Below are 24,177 nucleotides of genomic sequence, written 5' to 3' on the forward strand. Positions count from 1 at the left end.
ATTTGAGAATTTTACATTCCAGCTATTTATGGTAGAGGTACTCCACTTAACAGCCATAGATTCTCTCACTTGATAGCCTCTTAGAGTTTATCACTAACTTACAAACCCTTGAAGGTGGACAAGAATGTTGCACACTGCTACTAATATAAATAAGGTTGCTCTTCATAAAGAAATCTCTTGGATTTCGACTCTGCCTATATTTCGTTTTCCTATATTTGAAATTAGTTCTTTGAGAAATCTTGGCCTGTGTTGATATTTTAATAAATATAATTAATTTTGGTTAGCTGGGAAAGAGCATGGTGGTTTGCCTAAGGGATGTGGGAGAGAAACCAGTGCAGAAGTTACTGACTTAAGGCTGTATGGTCTACATTACACTAAAAGCCAGATTAATTAAATTGTTCTGATTTGAATATCTATGTATATAGCAATTAAACCTTTTTGTCTCTTGCTAAAGAGGCAAGACGTTGACTTCATAAATATCTTTGGACTCAGGCATGTGTCAGACTGTTGAGAGAAATGACTTTCCCTCCTTAATAAATTTTGGCTTACAGATGCACATTTTTTCTTGGATATCCTTGGTGATGCATGCTCTTGTCGTGACATGCAGGAAGAGACTACAGTATGTAACATTTAATTTGGTCTCCAGATTCTATAGAACTTCATAGTTTTACGGCAATACCATGTATTGTGTCCAGAAGATGAGAGTAAACCAATTTAAAATTAATGCAATATGTTCCTTGAGGATAAAAGGAAGGGAAGCTGCAATCTGCTGTTGTGGTTTCAGCTTCAGGACCCTGTAGAGTAAATTCAGTTCAGCAACAATATCATAAATGCCAAAATCGTTTTGTGAAGGTCTGGGCCTAAGAGGAGATGTTACAAATAATAAGCTAGGAGCAAATAAAAAAAATACCTTTAGCTAGATATACTTCAGAGATTTGAGCACTAAGCACAAGTCCAAGAAAACCTCTTAAAAAGGAATAACTCTAGATGAAGAATGAACAAGACTTTTCAGGGACTGAAATTTTAAGAAAATGGGATTTTTTCAGGTTGGTTTTTGTTTTTTGTTTTGTTTTTTTTTTTTTTTTTAATTTCTCTGGAACAATCTCACACCTGATTAAAAAAAAAAAACCCAAAACAAACAACTGCTGTGGACTACTAATTAGGAATTCATAATATTTCAATTTGTATATTTATTGCATATCCCAGAGAGAATCCAAAGAGGCATTCAAATTGTGGCATATACAACATACATGAGCATTAAACCCCCTTTTAAATGGTTTTGACATATTATGCAATAATGACTCGTGAGCTCAGTGATTCAAAAATTAAGTGACAGGATGGCCAATGTGGATTCAATATACTCATTAGTGCAACAGAAAGTAACAGTTTCTTTACTTTAGGGGTTTTATGGCCCCTTTTTAAGGGAAGTGAGGCAGGAGGATCAGGAGACAACATTTAAAATAAATTTCTGAACAGATCAGCCATAGAGAAAATTACTTCCATTTTTTTAGCTGATAAAAGAAATGGAATTGCCACATAACCTGTTGTTTCTAATAATATTTTGTGATGTAGAAATATCAATTTTGAGTCCCAAATTAGACAATCCTGTGTGTTACAGATGTGAAATGTGTATTGTTTCATTTCAGTAGGTATAGAATGAAACAAGTTCTTGAAAGCGAAAACAGATATGAGTCATAGGAATTGAAGCATTCAGTATTATTTTTGTGTTTTCTTTGTTGGACAGATCAACTTATCTTACTCTTCTACAAGACTCTTACACTGACAATGACATTTGGGCTTTTATATATCCAAAGTCAGTAACTTTAAAGAACAAACAATCCCTGACAGCTGGCCTTGTGATAAAGCCTGGCTTTGTCTTGAGAAAGAATGCTTGAAAGTGATTTATTGGCCAAAGTAATTTTCTGCTGAATTGTGGCAATTAGAATAAATATGAATTGTCATTATGCCATACAATTTTGTCTTAACCTTTTGAAATCCTTGTACAAGTGGGCATACAGAACAGCTGAAGCAATGGCAGCTCAGGGACGCTGCTCTGAAATACGATTCATTATCATTTCACTCTCAGTAGTGAAATTATTTTAATAATTCAGAGATGTTTCTGCGAGCCCTGACACTTAGCAAATTGAAAAAAAAACTGTAAACAATTTTCAGTACTCCAGGAGTGAGGCAGAGTTCCTTATACTTAACCATTATGTTTTACATGTATCCTAGATTAGTCAGTGGCTGGAGAAATGGAAGAGCTTGACTCAGAGAGACCCAGAGGGGCCCTATGCACTGTGCTGCCTATGGGAATTGTAAGACCCTGAAATGCTGCCAGAATAAATGGACACTTTTATGCGTCCTTGTTGGAATGATTTTCAAAGGCAGCATAGATATAGCCAAAAAAGGCTATGGGAGAAGATTCCAGAAATTCTGGGATTTGTCTTGATTTCCTTTAAGCCCATATATCTGTGTCTCCAGCCTTATCCACCTTGTCCTCTTTCTCAAATGCAAGATGCCTGTGGCTTTAAACACAAGTATGTGTTCTCCCCCTGTTATTGCCTGAAAATTCTAAATGAGCTAAAATATGGTCATCTGTTAATTTACTAAACTGTTAGTCATTCATTGAGCTAATATTTGGTTGCAGTTTTTTGCTGTTTCAAATGAGTATGAATCCGGGTTTCTGCCCTCAAATCACTGTTTCACAAATTGGTTCCTAATGCCATACCAGTATTCCCTGTTGATTTTTGTCATTTATTATTATTTAAAACAAACCTTTTTTTTTTAAGTTCAGTAATGAACTAAAAATGATACTGCCAATTTTCTGAATTAGTGAATGAAGAAATTTAAGGTAATTTCAGGTTTTCAGGCAACAGAAGGTACAGAACACATATTTGTGTTGAAAATCCCAGCCTTTTCCAAAAATCAGTTAGTGGTACAGAAGAGGAGCTGCACGGATCCAGCACCCAGCTCAACCAGACAAGTTCATTATCAGCAATGTCAGAGCAGTAGATTTTGGTTCTTTGATGCTATCGTGACAAAATGGAAAGATGGCTTAGAAAAATGCTACTGGTTTTTCTGTTCAGGTTTACTTTGTTCCTCAAAGTGCAGAAAATTCAGATTTTAAAGTTTTATATCAGAAATATTTCCTCGATTTAGATGGCGGTGGAGATAGCACAGATAGATCATTGCTGCATACAGATACTGAAAGACCATTTTGTAGTAAGCAGAGACCATCAGAAATATCTTGCATTTTACCTGAATCGGCATAAAGAAACCTATGTCATTTCTAGCACCAATCTTTCTACAATTGTTATTAGCTATTTACACCTATCAGAATTGCTGTGTAATACTTGAGCAAAAAATAATCTCTGGTTAGTAAAACATCTTTATGAGATTTCTGTAAGTCAACTGCTGACTGACCAATGTGTGTGCCTTTATCTTTAACATCAGCAAAGCAAAACCAGGGTTTTTTCTTCCACTTTCAGAGAAGATAAAACATATTGTGATCTAGTCTATGTCAAGGAACTGAATGAAGGACTTAACATTTTAAGTTATTAGCAGTGTATCACTTGGTGAATGGACTTCTCATTCAAGCAATCTAAAATTGAAAAATTAAATTAGACTTTATTAATTCATTGTACTTAACACTATGAGACGAATGACTTACATTTTATTAAGGGGAACCTGGAAATTCATCACATCGTGCAGAAGTTGATTTTACTTTTACATTCTGTGCAATTTCCATTGTATTTGTCATTCTACTACAATACTTGAAGAAAGTTTATCCCTAATTCAATCAGTCCTGCTGAATTACGTCTTTAGAAGAGCTGCCAGATATCAGAAATCACTGGTAATATGGTAGAATTGAATGACTCCAAATAAATCTCTATTAGTAAAAGAGTACTGGTAGACATATTATAAAATACATTAGGGAAAAGAAGATATGAAACAATAAAAGACAGAGATATTTCAATCTTAAAAGGAGATTCTGGAATTTATGGCATCTTCTTACAAAGTTAAAGCAAAGGCTGAAAAAATTGATGCAAGACAGCTGTGCAGAAGAAGGTAAACTGCCTACACGGGTTAGATTTCAGTCCTCTTCTCCTGTGGAAATTTGTTTCAGAATAATGCCCGATTGAGCCTCTTGCATTAATATCTAATAAAATCTTTGTTAGGTCTTGGCTACACTGGGAGTGAATTCTTCTGAGTGTAGCACCTGAGTTAGTGAAAACACATGAAAGTAATGTCTGAAACATGTAAGGTGCGGGGAAGCAAAAACCTTCAATCTTCTGTGTAAAAAAATAAACTAATTACAATCTGGGAAATATATTTGTAATATATTTGTGCCATGGATAGCTTTTGACATTGGGTACTCTGTTCTGTCTCTCTTGCCTCAAACTTCATCTGGAGCATGAATTTGGGTTTTGCTTCTTTACCCTTACTTTAGGATAATATTTCCTAAGTGTTGATACTGTAGCTGGCAGTAGAAAACATTGATTTAAATGCTGAATGTACTAGAGAAAATCACCTTAGACAATGCACAATTTTTAGCTAGGGAGAAGAGGACTTCCGTGACAATGAAGGACTTCACCTTGACAGTGAAGTCCCTTGGCAAGATGTCCATTCATCTTGTTGGAATTCGTAGCTTAGTCACCTGAAAGAATGGGGTAGAAATGGACAGCGTATTTGATGTATTTAGCCTTTTTTAGAACTAAAAGGTGCCAAGTTGTATAGATCATATGCTTCATTTAGAGTCAAACTGGGAAGAAATTCCATGGGAGTCGGGAACAAATTCAGGAACCTGCCCTTGAAACGTGTAGTGCAACATTGCAGTTCAGCTTGTCAGGAGAAAAAGCTGATAGAGAAATACACTGGGGGACTTCCCAGGTCTTGGGTTTTGGTCTTCTCTGTTCTTGACTTCACACTGGCATGAAAAACAGATGAACTGTGTCTGTCTGTCCCTCCTTGCTCACCCTTCAGCAGTAGGAAATCCAGATGCCTGGGCCAGGGAAGAAGTGGTTGCCTTTAATGATTCCTGGGAAAGGAAGGCAGGGCTAAGGCCTGCCATGTAGAGCACCTGCCTTATTGTGTACACGACACAGAAAGGATTCATACTCCCAAAGGGATGCTGAGAGGCAGCAAGATTAAAAACCGTAGCTCTGTCCCTGGCTGTTCAGCAATTAGCTGGAGCATTTAAAAGCAGCATCATATCAAAGCAACTTGAGAGAGACTTATGTGGGAGAATATTTAATTTCTTTTTATTTTGACTGCTGTGAATTTTCTATTTAGGCAACCTTTTGTTGGCAGGATGTTGTTTTGAAAATACAGCCTTCCTGGTTTTGAAATGAGATATTCATTATCTTTTATCAGTATAGCATATAAAAAGAAATCTGGATAAAGATAATGAAATTGAATCTCTCCTTCCTGATTTTGTGTCAAAATGAAAACCATTTGGAACTCTCTCTCATGTGATACAGTGGGAATATAGTAGGTGTTAAAAATCTCCATTTCCCTCTATATAAACTTTGACTATTGTTCTTGTACTTTCACTATTAGAACTCATAATTTATGAAACACGCAAATATGGATGATAATGTAGGTTATGGTTACATTTTTCCTTGCCTTTTGCACTCTATTTTAAAAAATTTTGCCTGTGCTTTTCTCACAATAAGCTACACGAATGCTGACTCAGGGTAGAATTGTTCCCAACTAGAGTTCTTCCTTTTCCCTCAGGATGTTTGACACTTCAGAAGTGCTGACCCAGAAAGAGCACACTGTTAAAATACAGTTTTGTGATAGACCCTCAAAAGAGAAACTGGTAGATGACTAGCATTCAAAGCCTTTGGCTGAGGTAGGACTATTTGCTGATGGCTGTACAGGAAAAATAGTGCTTTAAATTCAAACTCAGGAAATTGGGAAATGCAACTGTGTTTCATCATGGCTTTTGTAATTGTATTGGTTAAAAAAAAAAATTTTATTACTAGCTAATATTAGCCAGGTGAAGCCAAACTAATTCTGGTGTGGCTTTCTCACACCTGATACATAGTTCTACCTTTTTTTTGTTTTGTTATATTTTTGATTATAGATAGATGAAAGTATTGCATTTAATAATTGTTAGCACAGTTACTGAAGTTACTGAATAAGAAATATGAAGAGAATATAATTTTTTTTCAAAGTATCAAGATTGTATTGGTATATATTGTGTAGCTTTATTGCCAGGCTATTAGAGGAATCAAAATAATTTTCAAGATACATGCATGATTATATATGTTTTCATTCAAAGGTCTCCCGGTGCAAGTGATACATCCATTATGTCATCTACATATAGAAGTATATCTTCCAGCACTCACTGAAATGTTATCACCTTGGTTAAAAGATTAATGAATTTGAAATATAATACAAATATAGCATTTTCAGAAAATTGAACAATTCAGATTTTTTTATGTAAAGCTTATAGGTTAGCAGAAACACAGCTAAAATTAGCTGAAATTTATTTTTACATTGGCATTTAAGCAGAGAACATTTTCTTGTATCTTTGAAATAATGCACTTCACATTCCTCTCGCACCCCCATGGCATTGACACAATAAAACAGCAAGGATGAATAAAAGAAAAAAATGAACTACTATCTATGTGTCAGTTAGGATTCTCTTTAAAAGAGTTAACTATTTTGCCATCATTGGCAAAGTTATTCCAAAGAGATGTTTCATAAAAACCTTACCAGGTCATTTTTTTTACAAGAAAGAATATTTAACTGTAGAGTGAGAATCAGTTGAAAAAATTTACTTTAAATGGCTTTCCACTTTATTGCCTGTTAATCTCATCAGGGTGCTAACCATCTGCATAATCCCCCATGGCAAAATGGCTAAACTAAAACAAAAGAAATGTGCTCTTCAGGGGAGGAATTATCACACAGCCAGTTACCAATTAAGGGGCAGTTACAAACATATTAGAGTCCAACAGGACTGAGTTTCACTGACAGGACAGTTTGCCTTCTAAAGACTATGCTGCAGTTTAGCCCAAAAGTCTTTGCAGTTCACTAGTTCAGATTTATTTTTGCACAAAATGGTATTTTATAGAGCCTATAAGGACTTAACTATGAATATCACCCTGATATAAGACCACAGAATTATCACTGGTTTAAATTAATGTTGTATGTTGTTGTCTGAAGGGAAACTGGAACCCTTTAAATCAATTCTTGTTGATCTCTGCTACTTTGAATGCTCACTGTCTGAAGTTGGTTTAAATCCTTAATGAATATGACTAATGAATGCATGGTCAGATTCTGAGCAAAGAAAGGTTCTGATCTAGTTACTCCTACTTTGCCATAAATCATTTGGACAGAAACAACATAAATATTGGAAGACGTCAGCGCAGTTTCATGTTAGATCCTTCGGCAGAGAAATATTTCTCTGTTCTCAAACATAGTTTAAGAAGTCTCTGCTCTTTGCTACCCCTAGTTGGTCTTGCATGTGAATTAGTAGACTGAACAATATCTTTGCTTAGTCCAATATCAGCTAAGTTCTCATGACATTTTTTCTTGATTTTATTTCAATTGTATAATTGAGTTTAAGGATAAAATGTTTAAAGTCATATTGGTTTTTAATGAGCGTAAAGCTCTGGAATCCTGACAAGATTCAAGTAAGAAAGAATTTATTAGACAGGCTTCTGAGGATCGTAAAGAACTTCATGAAAAAGTTCACTGTTAAATATTTTAATTTATTATAATGTTGCATATATAGCTTTTAGAGTACATTTGGAAAACTTTTCCATAATTTTCATATATTCAAGCACTTTGACAGTTCTCAACCAAAGACTTTATTCTTTAAAGGAAGCATTCTGTGACAAGCATGAACCAAGTCTAAATTTTGTTAATTACCTTTGCTCAAAAGTCAGAGCTCAAAACACAAATCAGAACTTTTTTCACTGCTCTTTAGGATAAATGTGCGGGGGAAAAATTAGAGTCTTAAGTTTCACTGAAAATAACTAAGGTGCATTAGAATTATTTTACAGAGATTTTAATAAAGTTTTAGAAGAATATTAGTAAAATTATAATGGAAACTTAAGTATAATGGTTTGTACTGACCATTGCTGTAATATTCTGATACAGAATTACCTGGAACTGTTTGATCATCCTTTTACATTTAGTAGAGCTTGATTAGTTGCCAGAAACACAACATAAAATATATAACCACTATTGTGCCAGTAACGAAGAAAAAAAATGCAAAAAGAATTCTTAATTATTTGTATGTCTGCATGTACATTGTTTTCCTTATGCAGAAGTATTGAGAAGTACTCAAATACTAATTCAATAAATTAGCCTGAATGAGATCTTTTTGGCAGTTTAACACTGTTGCTAAGGAAATAGAAACATTTTTAATTTCCCATATTGCTCTATGAACTTGAATTTAAAAGAAATTCAGTCTTTAGCACTTTACTGATTAAATCTGGACGTAGCACAAGTGATCCAGGTCTGTGGCATATCCCATGTTCTTTTTATCTAAATGTCATCTGTGGAAAACTGCAAAGTCACAGAACTGTATTTTTTGTGGTCTCTGTCAGCAGAGGCAAATTTTCTTCAATATTTTAATAGCTAAAGTGGAAAAGTGGTTGGTATGGAGAAGTTAGCCAGTTACTTAAACAGAAATAAATTCTGAATAGCTAGAGAGTAGAAAAGAGACAAATTGTTAATTATAACTGTTGGAAAAGATCTGTGTTATTAAAAGGTGGCAATTATCTACAACTGCAAAGTTGACACTAGTGCTGTTCCCACTGGAAAATAATATGCTTCCCTGAAGGGGCATGTGCTGCCTCTTTCCCTGAACCATAATCCTCTCTACAGAATTTTATTTCCTCAATTTTGACCTTCAGAACAGGGCTGGTGATTTTTTTTAGTCTGTGACTGGTTAATCTCAAAGCAAAGTTTCTAACAGAAAGGCAATTTATTGAACCGCCAAGTCATGTCCTAAAATAAAGGTGGGATGAATATCTCCTTTCCACAGATGACAGGTTTTAAAGGAGACATGAAACAAATTCTGAGCTCAGATATTGGCCAAGTTTGTGTCATACTAATGGCAAAGCTTCTTGTTAAATGTTTTGCAAGGTTAAAGAATGTACAACAGCAAAACCTGAGGTAATACTTTTCAAGGTCACTTTCTAACTGTTGGTGTGTCAGAATTAAAGGTGAATACGCGAAGTGTAGGGGATGTTTGTTTTTTTCAATCTTGAAATACTTTCTTCTGCCTGTTGTGTTCAAGATAATGTAAGGGGGTTTATCGATTCTTCATAACATATGGTGATAAAAGATATATACTTTATTAAAAAAAATAATTCAGATTAAGATCTTGTAGTGGTTATACCTGGAGAACTGGAAAATAAAGACCATTCTGTCTTATTTATTACCTGTTTGCATACCTATTTGAAAATTGCGGAGACTGTACCAATCAAATAGGCATGAGGCATCTTAATTCCTTTTTATGTGAGCAATCTTTGTTACCAGAGGATTTTATTGTTGTCTCTCACTATGGGATAACCATACTTTCCTCCCTCGGGTGGGAAGAAAAGTTGCCAGCAGATGTCATTTTCCCTGGGAAATTCAGAGCAGCCCTAATCAGAGAATCAGGAACAGTGTGTAGTGAAAAAGGAGGAGGAAGAAGAGGTTTTACAGGTGCAATATTACCTAGGGAAGCCTAATGACCAAGAAGAGAAAAAGGTAAGAAAGAAGAGACTGAGCATTTCTTTTGAGAAGATAGGACGCTTCTCGCACCCAAATACTTTTGGCCCTGAAAAGACGACTGTGACTGACTGGGGAGTATGGAAGGGTGTTAGTCATGGTTCCATAATTAAAACAGAAGAGTTAAAAATTAGCTTCTCTTGCTCTCTTAAAGCCGGAGTATGTGGAAATTTATCTGACTCTTCTGGCTAGACAGCCAAAAGTGAATTTTCTCAATAACACCACAGATGTTACTTTCATGAAAGAAATTCTGCAAAGACAATTTTGGACTCAATTCCTGTGCTTAGCAGCTGATAAGATAGATGCTGAGACCTTTGCCATAAATGTTGAAGTCCTCAGCCCTGGGCTATCATGAGCAAGACGTTTTCTGAACATTTAGAGCACTATACTTTTCATAGTAGTCATTACAAAAGATAATCAGTGGATTATCTGTAATTCCCGTAATTGCTGTTCTTATTCTTTTTCATGCCTTGATCAAAGCCTTGTTATACCTCATGCTAAACATCCATGGAATTGATAGTGCTTGCATCAAGCAAGTGCAATAATGAAGCCTGAAAGCGTCTAACAATTGAGATAATAAGCAACGGGTACATGCAGGGGAAGCCCAGTAAAGTAACAATAATAATATCCCTTCTTTTCGGTAGGGTGTGTCAGAGTTCATTTGAGATATGTGTGCTTCTGGTTATTTAATACAGGATCAGTAGAGAGAACTAGCAATGCAGAAAGCATTGCCAAGGTAATTAGGATCCCGGCAGTGAGTATTTCTTCTTGAAGGAAGGCTTATCAGGAAATATCAGCATTGTAGAAACTAAGATAGCTACATGAAGAAACAAGAAATACAGATAACCATTTCTGCCTTTTGCTAATAGTAGTGGCATCATTTAATCATATAGGTTGCCATGACCTTAACTTTCTATAAAAGAATAAGTTTAATATTCACCTAAAATAAACCTTTTAACTAAACATGTTTAAAATTAATGACTGGTCTTGCATTACTTTTGTGTATTATATTTTTGAATATATTCATTTTAATATGCACTAAATAGACTTTTAAATATTTTTATTAATGTCAAATATTTCTTTGCTGCTTTGTATGATCTACACTATTAATTCCAGATTTCTGCTACAATTTATGTATTTCTGAAATTCTATTTTGTACCTTAACCTTCCTTTAGAAGTTGTTTATCCTTCTTCAGCTTTAGAATTTGAAGAGTTCCATCATAGAAATCACAGTGAAATAAAACCTGGTGATGGAAATACTATTTCCATATAGTCCTTTGCTGGATATCTGCAAGGTGCCACAAAAGTAGAACCCAGAACCTATTAATATGCTGTAGAGTTCACATTTTTCAGAACTTTTATGTCAGATTTTCCATAGGATTAGGTAAACATAATGGAATAAGCTTATATTGGCTACTTTTTCTATTTATTATTTTTTTCATTTATCAACATGTGAAAATAATGTATATTTCGACATACGCATCAAGTGAACAGAGGTTGACACACTCTTCTCTGTCATAGACATCTCAGGAGCTAGGAATCTGGTAAAAGATTTACATATATCCAGGTTATCATATCACTGACTACAGTATGTTTGTTGTTTGGTTTGTTGGTTTTTTCTCTCAGCTAGTGAATCTAAAATAAATGCAATTCAAATTCTGTAGAGAAATGCTCCCTCAATAGGGAATGGTGGGAAATTACTTTTAAATGTGTGAATATAATTTGATTTGTATAAATTTTCCTGTAATGGCTTCAACCTCTTCCTGGAGTTAATAGCTGCTATATTTCAAGTTTTAGCACTTTAAGTTAAAAAGGCATAAGAAACACAGTCTTGTTTCACTGTAATGGTATATCATGGTTGACACCTGCACACAAACAGGAACTGAAAGACTGCTTCCCAAGATTTAAAATAGCATAATGGACCGTTAGATTACTGTTGAGCTTAACTTTAATGGCAAAAATCCATTCAATAACTGATATACCCACACTGCAAGAAATGATGGCTTGAAAGGAATGAAGTTCAGTGATTCCACCTTTAATGTTTTGGCTTCAGATTTTAAGACTTGCATTGGTTTTCTACATTTGTCCTAATTAAAGTTTTCTGGGGACTTTGCAGCTCAGTGGTATATAATTTTACTTGCTGTGTCACAAGCTTAATGACTAAGGAGTGAGCTTTAGGTGTTTAACAAGCTTTCTTTGAGTACATTTGTAGACTTGTTTTATTTTTAGTTGGGAAGTTTATATGTAAAGTCCATTTGAAATTTTGTTTGATGTTTAAATCAATTCCAGAAAAGTCACATCTTTTGTCTGCTATTTAAATATCTGCTTCTGCTTTATCACTAAGTTTTTCTATGCATGACTGAATTCTGCTGTAATAAAATTTTTATGGTGCATTATATGAGGAAGTAAAACAAAGAGATTATTTCTATCTGGAGGTTATAGTCATGATCACTGTGCAGCTTTATGAGTTCATGTGGCTCTCCGGAGTGCTGTGCATGATTCTCATTGGCTACACCTATATTACTTTGGTAGGTATAACCAAGTTTGGATTCAGATTTGCTGTGTCATGAAGCTGGATGATATCTGTGATTACATTTAGCATGTAAGAAGGCTGACGTGGAAACATAGCAGGGGTTGGGAACTAAGATAACATTCTTTGATGAACAAGAAATATCTGGGAAATATGTTTCTGGGAACCTTTTCAATACTCTCAAGTGTGATATTTCTTTCAGTATCAACTAGGGTGTATTTTTTTTCCAACTCTTTGCTTGTGCTTTGTAGATCTGTCTTCCACAGCTTTTAATTTCTTTGGTGAGTCAATTAAGTGAGGTATATTTCCCCCCTTGATTTGGAAAAATATTGTTTATGTCTCACTGAAAATGTGGCTCTACATCAGTATTTGGGGTATTTTTTACCAAATCAGTTTTGACATAAAGTCAGATCTGCTACTCATTTTACCAGTGTGTTATATAAAAAAGTTGATTATTCTTTTCTGCCTGCATTTGATGATAATTATATGTAAATCAGTCTTGTCATGGACGAATCAAATGCATTGACCTAATAGTTTACTTGAATACTTTTCCAAACCTCCCTAATGTGCAAAACTGGTATGAAAAAAATACTGATTTTCAATAACATTTGGTGAATTTTTTAATGTATCTGGAATGTTTCCTTAAAGCAAAAGTCCAAAGACATTTATTGTGGTTTTGCAATCAGCTTCCTGATTCTGAGCGTACTTATTAGGGATTAAATTGTGACTCTTAGGTTAGAAAGAACAATTGGGCAGGAACAAAGAACACTAAAATCTACTGTGAAACTTTCTTTTGTGAGTGAAGGAATCTGGAAAATAGGTAAAGTATCCAATTTAATTGGGTCAATACTTGTATTAACTCCTCTCAATTTGGAATTGTCCAGGAATAACTTGGTCAATAAATTATTCACCTCTCCCTATTTGAAGTACCCCTATGTTGGGGACCCTACTGTCCTGACACCTTGAGAAGATTCTTGGGAATATTCTTGAGAATATTCTTGGAAAAACTGAATACAGGTAAATATTAATAAATAAGAATATTGGAAATATTCTTGGAAATAATATCTTGGGAATACTCTGATGAAGAATATTATTCATTTGTATTTTGACAGTCTCAAGCTCTTACAAACTTCCAGCAGTTTTAACAGAGACTTCAATCTTTTTAAGTACTCACGAGCTCAGCAATTGTTGGCATTTGTAGGTCTGCTTTTTCCAAATCTTCCCTTTTTTGAGTTCCTTCATGTTTGTTTAGGGCTAATAATAAAATTAATGATAGAAAGTTTGGCTCTGAGACTCCTAGCCTTATGGATGTGTGATTTTTGTAGTCCTTGGAGCTTTTTCTTCCACCTCCATTACTACCTCCCCATTTGCAAGGAAGGTCGCTAAGAAACGCACCGATGTTCTGGTTCTGGATAATGGGTAAACAGCTCTCCATCCCCTCACAGCTCCTTTGCTCTGCTTTCTGCCCTTCTTGATGACACTGTGTCCTTCGTATTCTGCTTCCAAACTTTTTGCACTTAATTCCTCCAAGGCAGTCTTCACACTTGTCCCTCATTTGCCTGAGCTGCAGTCACCCATGTAGTTATTGCAGAGCTACTCAGTTGCTCTTTGACTCCCTTGGGCTGCTGGACTGACCAGAGGACTGAGTATTTTCTATTTCTTTCAGTTCCCATTTTGTTGCCATGGTGTGGCCAAATAACTCACGCATTGTTGGTGCTTCTGTCTGGGTCATTGACAGACACAGTTGATGAACTTGTTCACTGTCACCCAACAGCATAAGCCTCTGAAGCAGTAGACAAACCGTGGTGCTATGCAGCAGTGGGGAAACACGTTCCTTATCTTTGTTAAAGTCTTGCAGTTCACAGCCACTGTGTGGTTGGATATGGGACATGCCATGGTGAGGTCCTCAGCAAACCAAAGTCTAAGACAGGTCTGTTGAAAAAAGCCCTGTAAAGGAAATGTCCTGCCATAACTATATTAGCTGCCCATGCTGGGGATTGCCTCAAATAAGAGTAGAATATAGGCTTACATCCTCTCTCAAACTGCCAACAGATAGAGTTAGCAGATCTAGAATCGTGCCTCCTTATTGCATTATTTTTACGTCCGTATGACACTGTGTGGAGGTCCAGAAACCTGAAGTGGTGTGCTTGGGTGCCCAAGCACAGGAATCAAATCATAAGAGCGCGCTAGTGCTTGCACTGTAAGCTGTGGTATACATACAGCTACTATTCCTAAAAATGTCAAAGTGGGTAGTGTTATCATAATTAACTGTGTTCTGAGCATAAGTCTGGGATTATATTTAATTATACAGTGTACCATTTTTCCTAGAATAAACTACTGTATTAAACTAACTGGAATTAAATTGCTCCATTTAAACTTTCTAATTTAAAGGGTGCATTTTGGAAATACTGAGCTTATTAGCTGCCAATGGTGTACAAAAAGCATGAAATTTGTGCAAAATATGTTAAAAATAACTGAAGGATCTGTAAAAAATTAGAGTTTTGCTATGATTACTCATGCAAAATATTTTTTAGTAAAATTACTTTATAAAGCAATCTATTGGTCTTTCATATACTTACAGTATATCTGCTCATCTAATTCTGAAAATAACAGTTGATATTTATTAGTACTGCAATGTGATCCTTACACAAAAAAAACCCACAACCCAGCCTTTTTTTCATCCAAAATTTCCATTGTATTTATAACTGGATTCAGATTCAGGAAAGTTTTTTAAAATATCCCCTAAATGCATTTGTTTATTTTTCTCTTTATGAATCCCAGCTGCAAACCTGTTTCAGATAAGAAGTTACTATAGTAACATCATGTTCGTCTGGTTTTCTTTTAATACACTGCTGAAAATCTTGAAGTTGTAACATTTTGGGTGTTATAACAGGAGTTATCTCATACAGTATCATGACCATCATCTAGTTCTTGAGTTCCTTGTATCTGTGAGGGAGCAGCAAGGGCTGACTGCTCCCAAGGGGGACAGACCTGCCAGGAGGTGTTCAAATGGGGCTGGACCTGGAGGTGTTCAAATGGCCCTGAGAGCATCCCTCTACAACATTTTAATTATTAGCATACTGTTATTACTAAAATCTCTATGTAACTGTAAGAATGTTCTTATTATGTTGCTTTTTGTTATCTACAATATAATTTTTGAAATGGCATCAGTAATGATGTCCTACCTCTTTTCTGAAGACCATATTAACATAGCAGTGCGGAAATAGAAAGTTCAAGTGTTTTGTTAATGAGAAGGTGTATATATAGCTTAGTATACTAAGAATGAAATATAAAATTATATCTGGGTTTTTTAAAAAGAAATTACTAATGAATTACTAGAATCAAGACATTTCTGTGTCAGTGTGTCATGCATCAGATATAAAGGATTATACTTCAGTACAGAATTTAAATCAGGAGAAATTATATTTGGGGTGAAAAGTTCTTTCTCTGATACATGTGATTCATTATGGATTGGGGAAAACCACATAAAGTTGCATTCCCCAAATAAAATCTTTTGCCTCAGATGTTTTTGTTTAAAAGGTTTAGCTTAAAACAAACAAACAAACAAAAAAAAACCCACCAACACAACAACCTGAGTTAATATAGATTTCAGATTGTAGTATTGGATTTTAGGGACTACTTTGCTCCAAGATCAAACACTACAAGTAATCCGAAAGTGGTCTTAAGTTTCCTGTACCTCAGGAAACTCCCTGTTGAAGTGTCCCATACCACAAGTTCAGGCAGCAAGAACAGATTCTGAACTCAGGGAACTGGGGCTGCAAGTATGGCATGGCCTTTCCCAGGGGTAGAAAGTTTGGGATGGGCAAGAGAGACCTGCCTTTTTTTTTTTTTTTTTTTTTTTTTTCCCCCTCATACATTCAAATTAACTCAGTGTCAAGAAATAATATTAGGTGATGAAGGACTTCTTCAAGAATGTTCCTTGGAGTTGCTCACGATAACTTTTACGCTGCATGTTCTAAATATGGAGCATGTGTGTTCCTGAAATTCATAACACAGAGCTACAAAAACCCATGGAACTCATTTTGTAGCACTATATTACTTTATTATATGTAAGGTAATATGTTCTTTGTGCTCACCTCTAAATGGAAGATCTGATATATAACTATATAATGTCAGCAACAGAAGTAATAAATCTTTGCCCCTTTTTTCATGTGTAGTTTTTTGTCAGGTATAATCTAAAGGCTTTTTCATTAAATAAATATGCGAAAATTATTTAGTAATATACCAATCTGGGTTTTTTAGACTTTATCAGCTGCTGGGTGACCTCAGCCTAGAAAATTATGTCAAGAAAGTAACTATGAATGTTCATAGGCTTGTCTGACTTCAGAACAAATCTTCTTTACTTCTGAATACTTCCACAGTATTTGGAGAGCTTAATCATCCTTTTTTTCTTTTTCTATTCTTTGTGTGTATATATTCAACAAAACATTTTTTTAAATTTCCAATTTCCAGGAAAACAGTGTGATGACATACTTCTAATTCCCTTCTGACATCTGAATATAAAGTATTGTCTATTAAATTACAAGCTGAAGTTCACATGAAGAGAGTAGCAGATATGGTGACCCAGAGAGAAAATTATCCAACATTTTTATGCTGTAGATATACATTAATTCATATTGATATGACTGACACTCATCTCACTTTATACTCGTCTTGCAGATCTATAATTCCACTTATTTCAGCTAAGTCTGAGTTGCTAACTCCTCTGAGTAGACTGCCTTTGCATACCTTGAACCTCAGTCTTTGGGCATTTCCTATGGAAAACAGAGGTGCAGGTAAACAGTGCAGGTAGACAAAATGCTGGACTGCTTAAATTGCTGGGAGTTTTGCCACTGGCTTTTCTTTGGTCCAGAATTAAGCTTGCAGCTATATATTTGACATCCAGGAACTAAGGAATATAGATTTAAGTTCTTAACTTCTTCATTCCTCTTTTTATCTTTTAAATAAGACAAGGAAAGGAGAAGAAGGAAGGCTTGGCTCACCTAATCTTTCATTATCCTGTACTTGAGAATTTGATGCCCAAGGTCTTTATTTACAATTAGAGCGTAAGCACAATAAATCTCAGAGGCAGATTTTAGCCTGAGAATCTTGTTAAGTGTTTTCCTAAGGTAAACAGAAAGAAGCCTTCAGATCAGACTGTGAACAGCGTTTGGAATTGTAAGTTACCAAAACCTTAGCTGAGCAGGCAGAAATAGGCATGGCAGTACCCTCCCTTGCTAAGGGTGAGATTATTCTAAGACTCTTCTCCAAATACTGACTAAGCAAAAGTGAAAAGGGCTCCTTAAAAATATGCTTTGGCCATACAACTGTCTATCAGGACAACCTCCTTTCCCAGTGCAGCAGTTGCCTGGACTAATGTTCTTCAAAGGACCATAAAGAAAGTGGAAATCAAATCAAGTGTTGAGAAAAAGGTCCTTAGCAGCTGCTTTTGTTGCCAGAAGCTCCCTTGATTGCATCACATGTTTTGCTCAAACCAGTCACACTGAACACAGTGTCTCACTGATAATTATAGCTTTTTATGTAGAAAGATGGACAAGCCAAACAGTGACTTTCATCTGCCAGATTCTGTGATGCAGAGCTAATTGGCAGGATGTTAGAGAGGTCATAGCATGGTCCAGTGAGAGATGACGCACACCTGAACTCTTAGAAATTAGCTCAGAATAATTTCAGACTTCCCAGGGAACTGAGTATCATTTAAAGTTAATAATCACAGTGAAAACAACTGGGAAAAGTGTTCCTTGAAGAGGAAAGCCCTGGATTCAAAGGAAAGGATTGTAGGGTATAAAAAATTTAAGTGCAAACCTAATGCATCAATCAGGTAAAAATAAATTGGTATATATGGCTCCTTAACTCCTTTCCTTCTCTTCTTAAAAAGCTTTCAAGAACCGGAAGAACCAACATATTAAGTGACACATACACACACAAGAAGTCCATCAAACCTAATATTCTCAATCCAGGAATGACCGATAATGGATGCTCAGGGAAGAATCTAAGAATACAATGAAGATATAATTTTAAGAAATATTTTCCTAGCCCTTAGTCATTCCTACCCAAAGCACTTCCCCAGATGCTTCTGTCCAGTGTCTTACTGGTGTTGGATAAATTTACGTAAGCATAGGTAAGTGCTAACAAACTGCCAGGAGCCTTAATGTATCCATGGTCTCACTGCAAGCTTCAGGGGAAGGAAGAGCAGTGTGGTAGCAGGTGACTCCAGGGAGGAAAGTACCTCTCTGCAGTAGTAGTAGCAGCCACCATTCAAATTTTCCCTCCTCTCATGCACTCACCCCCCCCCCCTTTTTTTTTAAGCCTGATTTCTCTTGCCTCTCTGTTGAAGCTCTTCCCCTTTCCCATGCATCTGTGCTTTCCCTGTGGGAGTGGATCTGGCTCCTCATTCTTCAAGAAGCAAAATTCAATTCTGTCTTCATTTCTGAGATTCCTTAAGCTGGCTTTGGAGACAGAATACGCCTACACATATATGTGTAAACATTCCTCAAAAGCTTAAACCTAATAGGATGCTGATGGCAATGTAGTCATGCTGCAAACTGACTCCAAAAATGTTAAGACTGTACTTAACATCATACAAAGTTTGTCTTCATGTTACATCAGTTTGATCACTAATAGTACCTGTCAGGTACTGTTGGTGGTGGGTCAGGGTTGTCTGTTATATGACCTCACCTTCCAGTGCTCTCTTTGCTTTTTGAAAATAATGATACTGTTTACATTCAAAAAAATGCATGGCTGGGGGGGGGGGGTTTACCAAGTTCAATCCAAATACTATAGGTTGTACAGATTAACAGAATAATGTAGTATACTGTCCGTTAGGTACTTAGAAAAGTGTGTGATAGCAATATATGGAAAAGGCTAAAGAAACAGGTTTGTGTTAATGCTTTTTGAATTTGTAACTTTGTAATATCCTCAGGAAATAAAGCCCAATTTATATAAAGTAAGTTCCACTCTGGTTTCTAAAGCAGGGATTCTATGCACAGAGGTTTTAATCTTAAAATAGTATTCTTGTTATTAATTTATATAAAAATTTGACTTATAAAATACTTCATTAAATTATTAGAAAGCCTGTAATATTTGACACAATTCCCCTCTCAGCATGCATGTTTATATTTAGTTCTAACTTAAATCTACCTCAATTTTTTGTTCTCTCATTTATTGTCTTATACATGTTTCCCAGGATAGCCCACTGGTCTTACAGTCTGACAGAAATGTAACAGTGAATGCAAGAAATCACATGGGACAGTTAACTGGACAACTGACAGTAGGTGAGTGTTCTTTATTGACTGTTATGTATATAAGTTTAGCTTTATTAATAGGTGTCATTAATTAACATCAAAGATAAAATATTGCTGAATAGTCAGGAAAAAAATCTCATCACCATCCTCAAAGAAAAAAACAATGCATACAATGGATCACAAGAGCATGATTTAGCATTAGCTGAAGGCAGAGAAAGTAGAAAAGCCTCAAATTAGTTAAAACATAATGTAAAATTATTATTTTTGAGACAGTTGTAACAAAACAAGCTAAAAAAAAAACCTCAGCAAAACATGTTTCAACAACAATTTCAGCGGGAAAATAACCATCATTTTCTTACAAGTTCTGTCAGTCTTCCATTACTTTAGTGGGAATTGGTTTGTTCCCATTACTCTTGCAATGTATTTGTATCAGCATACATTGAAAACAGTTGGAGTACAGACAGTAAAATAATAGACCAAAACAAAAATCCAAATACTTTCCTAGTTACTACAAAATTTGAATGGAAAACGATCATAGCACCAGTCATTCATTAAAATGGTGTCTGATATTTTGCAAAGTATAAAATGTAGCACGTCACAGTTCCAAATGAAATGGAAATAAAAAATCATCAACTTATCTGTTCCACTTTTCATGTATTTTTCCCTGTTTTTATTAAGTTTACCATGTTATACAGTGTTTGTAGCACAAATCATATTTATTGTGTCATTAAATATGCAGTAATATGTTTTATATTTTCAGTACTAGAACAGTAATGAAGATATTCATTGCTTTTTAAGAATACTGGCCAAAAAAAATCAGTACAAAGTAATGTTCTAGATGTTTTAGGAAACAATATATATTGACTGGGAATGGGATGAAAAATATACAGACATATGTGTATAAGATACTAATGTATATATAAATTTGAGGAGACACCCCTTAGACTCCATGTTTTTTTCATTTTTTTCACTTCTGGATTAAGCTGTGTTTCATCCACTCTTTTTCCTCATGTGCTGAGGATATGCTCACAAATAGTTTTAAGTTAAACTCTAGCTGTAACTTACTCTGGGCTTTCATACTGGCTGGAGATGGTGGCTTCAAGTTGGAAAAATCTTTGGCATGTGCATACAGAGTGACACGCCACCTGCACTGATTTCCCTGAATGACCACATCAAATGAGTGTGCAAAGGTAACCAGACTTGCTAGCAGATACAGATGAGGAAAATTAAGCTAACACCTGTTCTGGCAATATTGCACTTGCCCAGTGTATTTATGGAATGCAGTTCTGTTTCATCTAGTAGCTGTATTATTAAAACCTTCCACTTCAGCTGGGGACTGCTAAGAGGTGAGTTGCCCGTGGCAAACATTCACATTGGCTGAAATAGATATGATACTCTGATTGCTGACACCATGCCTGCTAGGTGAATCCAGCACTGAAAATGCATGTGAGTGTGTCGAGACTGACCTACTTAAAGGCATGATACTAGAAAGTTAATACTGTAAAATGTAAAGGCCTGAAGAAAACATGTGTTCTTATGTTACCATCATTAGAGTGAACGCCTGTAAGCTTCTTGGTGTGCAGCTGGTGCAGAGTGTCTGGAGAGTGGCAGTTTGCTAAATTGCAATATTGTATTTACATTATTTCTTATTCTTTATCTTGCTCTTTCATAAAGGCCATAAGGCTTTTATTCTTTCCTATGGTAATAGAAGAATCTGCTGCTTTATATTTTAGAAATTTCTCATACGGTACTGAATACATATTAAAATATTCCTTATTTTCTCATTTATTATTTAGTATTTCTTACTTAGTATAGGTACTCATAACTACCAGTACATTCAGTAGCCTGAACATTCTACTCTTGGAAATCAAAGAAATTAACAGGCACCTAAGAGTCAAAATGTATTATTCCTGCCCTCCCTTCCAAAACTTTTTGTTGTGTAAGGAAGAGCAGATAAAGACAAATTCTTGATTTTTATGTAGGTAGAAGCATGGAAATATCTGCTGAGAGAAGGGAGGGGGACTTTCCTGTACCAGGTTTGCTGACATCAGAAAATATTTTTTCCTGTTAGCTGTAAATATGCTCTGAAAAGTCCCTGCCTTCTTCAAAAATACTCTTTGTCCCTTCACTGGTGACATGTGCTGAAGCAGCTGTATATGTGGCTGCCCAGTGAAAGGGATGAAAATAAACAGTGGAGGAAGCATTGAGGAGAAATATTTTTAAACTACAGAAAAAGCAAACTATTATGACTTGGGGAAAAAAAAAAAATCTAGTTAACAACTTTGAAATGTTCTTATCTGTTAACTTCTTTAAAAAGTTGAAGAATAATAATACACATTTATGTGCATATCAGGAGCATTCTGAAAAGAAAGAAGGATGCCCATGAATTCAGATGGATGATAATGCACTTCCTACACATGTGCTATCATTGTCATTTTATTTGTATCTCACGGGACGTACGTGATGTTACAAGGCAATAAGTAGGTTGGTCTCTTGTCTTTGAGGTTCAAACTGCTGTCATGTCAAATTTTAGGACAACGAAAAATTTTTTCTGTGGTATTTGGAATTGTGCCATGCAAGACTAAGACAGCCTTAAGAGCATCTAATGAAAACTGTTAATGGAGGACAGATTAGTGTAAAGAAGCGCGGGTGGGGCTGGGAGGAAGAAGACTGTATGGTCATGCAGGGAGAGGGAAAAACTTGAGTGAAAGTCTTGATAAGGTACTCAGTTCTGTAAGTGACTATGGAAGACAAAATATTTCTGTAAAGTGCATCATTAAGACCTCTTGGAGCACATCCTAGTCTAGAAGGAGTAAAAGAAAAGTATATTTTAAAAGAAAATAATATGTCTAAGAATACTGGATGATTCAGTGGTCACATGTTTATATAGTGTAAAGCTAAGTCGTGGCTCCAGGTCTTACAAGGTTGCATGCGTTATTAGAGTACAATGTATTTATACTGACACTGAAAACTGGAAGGAGAGAACATCACAGGTGTAGCAATGCTTTCTGTTGGGATCTATACCAGCAGAGCTAGAAATGTTTTGTGCTTCGGTCTATTTATGACATATGGTCAGGAAACTACAATTTTTTTATCTGGATCTCCAAAAGGACTCCACAGACTTCAGTTTTTACACATGCCATTTAAGACCAACAGAGCAGATGTAGCACAGATAGAAAGGATATCTACAGAATAAAGATGTAAAGATTATTCATTGATTTTTGTCTCTAAGCTAGATAAGGAAAAATAATCACATCTGTCCCCTCTCAACCCTTATGTAGCAATATCCCTTGCATTATGCATGCTACTCAATTACCTAGACACAACTTTTTCTCTCTGTTTAGTCAATGTTTGCATAGTTTAAAGCTATATCTACTAATTTTCTGCCAATCTTATAAATGCACAACAGTTGTTCATCTCAAGCCAGAAGTCTGTTGTCTCCATGCTGTCTGCACAGATCATATATATATATGTCTGCCTGGTTTTGTGGAGGACATTAGGCTGACAAATACTAAAGGGATCAAAACTAAATACGGCTGAAAGAAGACATTTGAAGCCCACATGTGTGTTTACCATAACATCATCTTCACATTTGATTATTACTTTTTCAACTTTCTCATTTTTTTCATGAGGTGGATTTTTTTTTTGGGGGGTGGGGTGGATGGGTAGTGGTGACAGCATTTGGGGTTTTTTTTCCTTTGCTGCAATAATTATTTCTGGCAGTTATTTCTGCTATTGCTTGACCCTTTTCCATTCATAAAGATCCCTGGGGATATTTGAAACCTTTTTAGAATATGATGTACAGATAAATGCGCACTTCATTTTTGCTAAACTTTGGGCTCTTTAAAACAGAATCACAACTGTCATAGAGATCCAGACCTGTACAAGTCACAGCTTTAGAGAGCTCCTGAACCTATCAGGAGGATAGGATCAGCAGGATCTCTACAGCCATGCAAATTGAGAAAAATGATTTGAATACTAATGAAAGCTATATCACACTTTCACAATTACTTTTTGAAAATAGCAGACAGATGTACAGTTTTCAATTACAGCACTGGTGAAGACTGATAACAGTACTAAAAGATACAGCTATTCAAATAACTTGTCAAACTTGATGACACTTTCCATCCATTTACCACAAAATTTTGTTATGTATTCAAGATATTATTTTTTCTTAAATTGTACTTGCTTACTTACTCTGTTCCACCAAAAGCACATGAGGCATTGTGCAGAAATGATTGGACTTTAGAAACTACAGGTGTGCAACCTGGTGGGAGTGGAAATAGTGCCCTTCATCATTCTCAACTATAGCACATGTGCCAATCGCCTATGCCTATATCTACTGGTATGTTACCAGGTAAACGCATCTTGCTACCTCTTCACTTCCAAGGTGATCAAGGTAACTTATTACCTATATGTTGCTTGTGATGTTCCTGTTGCGAGTACCTCAATCCATTTTACTGTAGTTTGGTCCAGACATCAAAGAAGATCTGAAACCAGAGACAACATTTCAAGCATTCTTGCTTTTAGAATTACTTGTGGTAGAACTTAATAATGTGTGTGCACATGTGGCTCTAAATCTTTGATATCTGTTGTCAGACATTTACTTATTTAAGATTATTTTGAACTAAGTGTTTATTAAGGCAATGG

The 24,177-nt window shown here is 35.5% G+C and overlaps 1 protein-coding gene across 1 annotated transcript in view; it reads left to right on the plus strand.

Annotated features, from left to right (window-relative positions):
* SGCZ (sarcoglycan zeta) overlaps positions 1 to 24,177 on the plus strand; it is a 482,281-nt gene that overhangs the window by 388,397 nt on the left and 69,707 nt on the right. Inside the window, exon 4 of the mRNA XM_075752098.1 lies at positions 19,470 to 19,557. Within this exon, the coding sequence (XP_075608213.1) occupies positions 19,470 to 19,557 (88 nt within the window). The remainder of the gene's footprint in view (positions 1 to 19,469; positions 19,558 to 24,177) is intronic.

Source organism: Balearica regulorum, chromosome 4 (genome assembly GCF_011004875.1).
Source record: "Balearica regulorum gibbericeps isolate bBalReg1 chromosome 4, bBalReg1.pri, whole genome shotgun sequence".
NCBI classification, from domain to species: Eukaryota; Metazoa; Chordata; class Aves; order Gruiformes; family Gruidae; genus Balearica; species Balearica regulorum.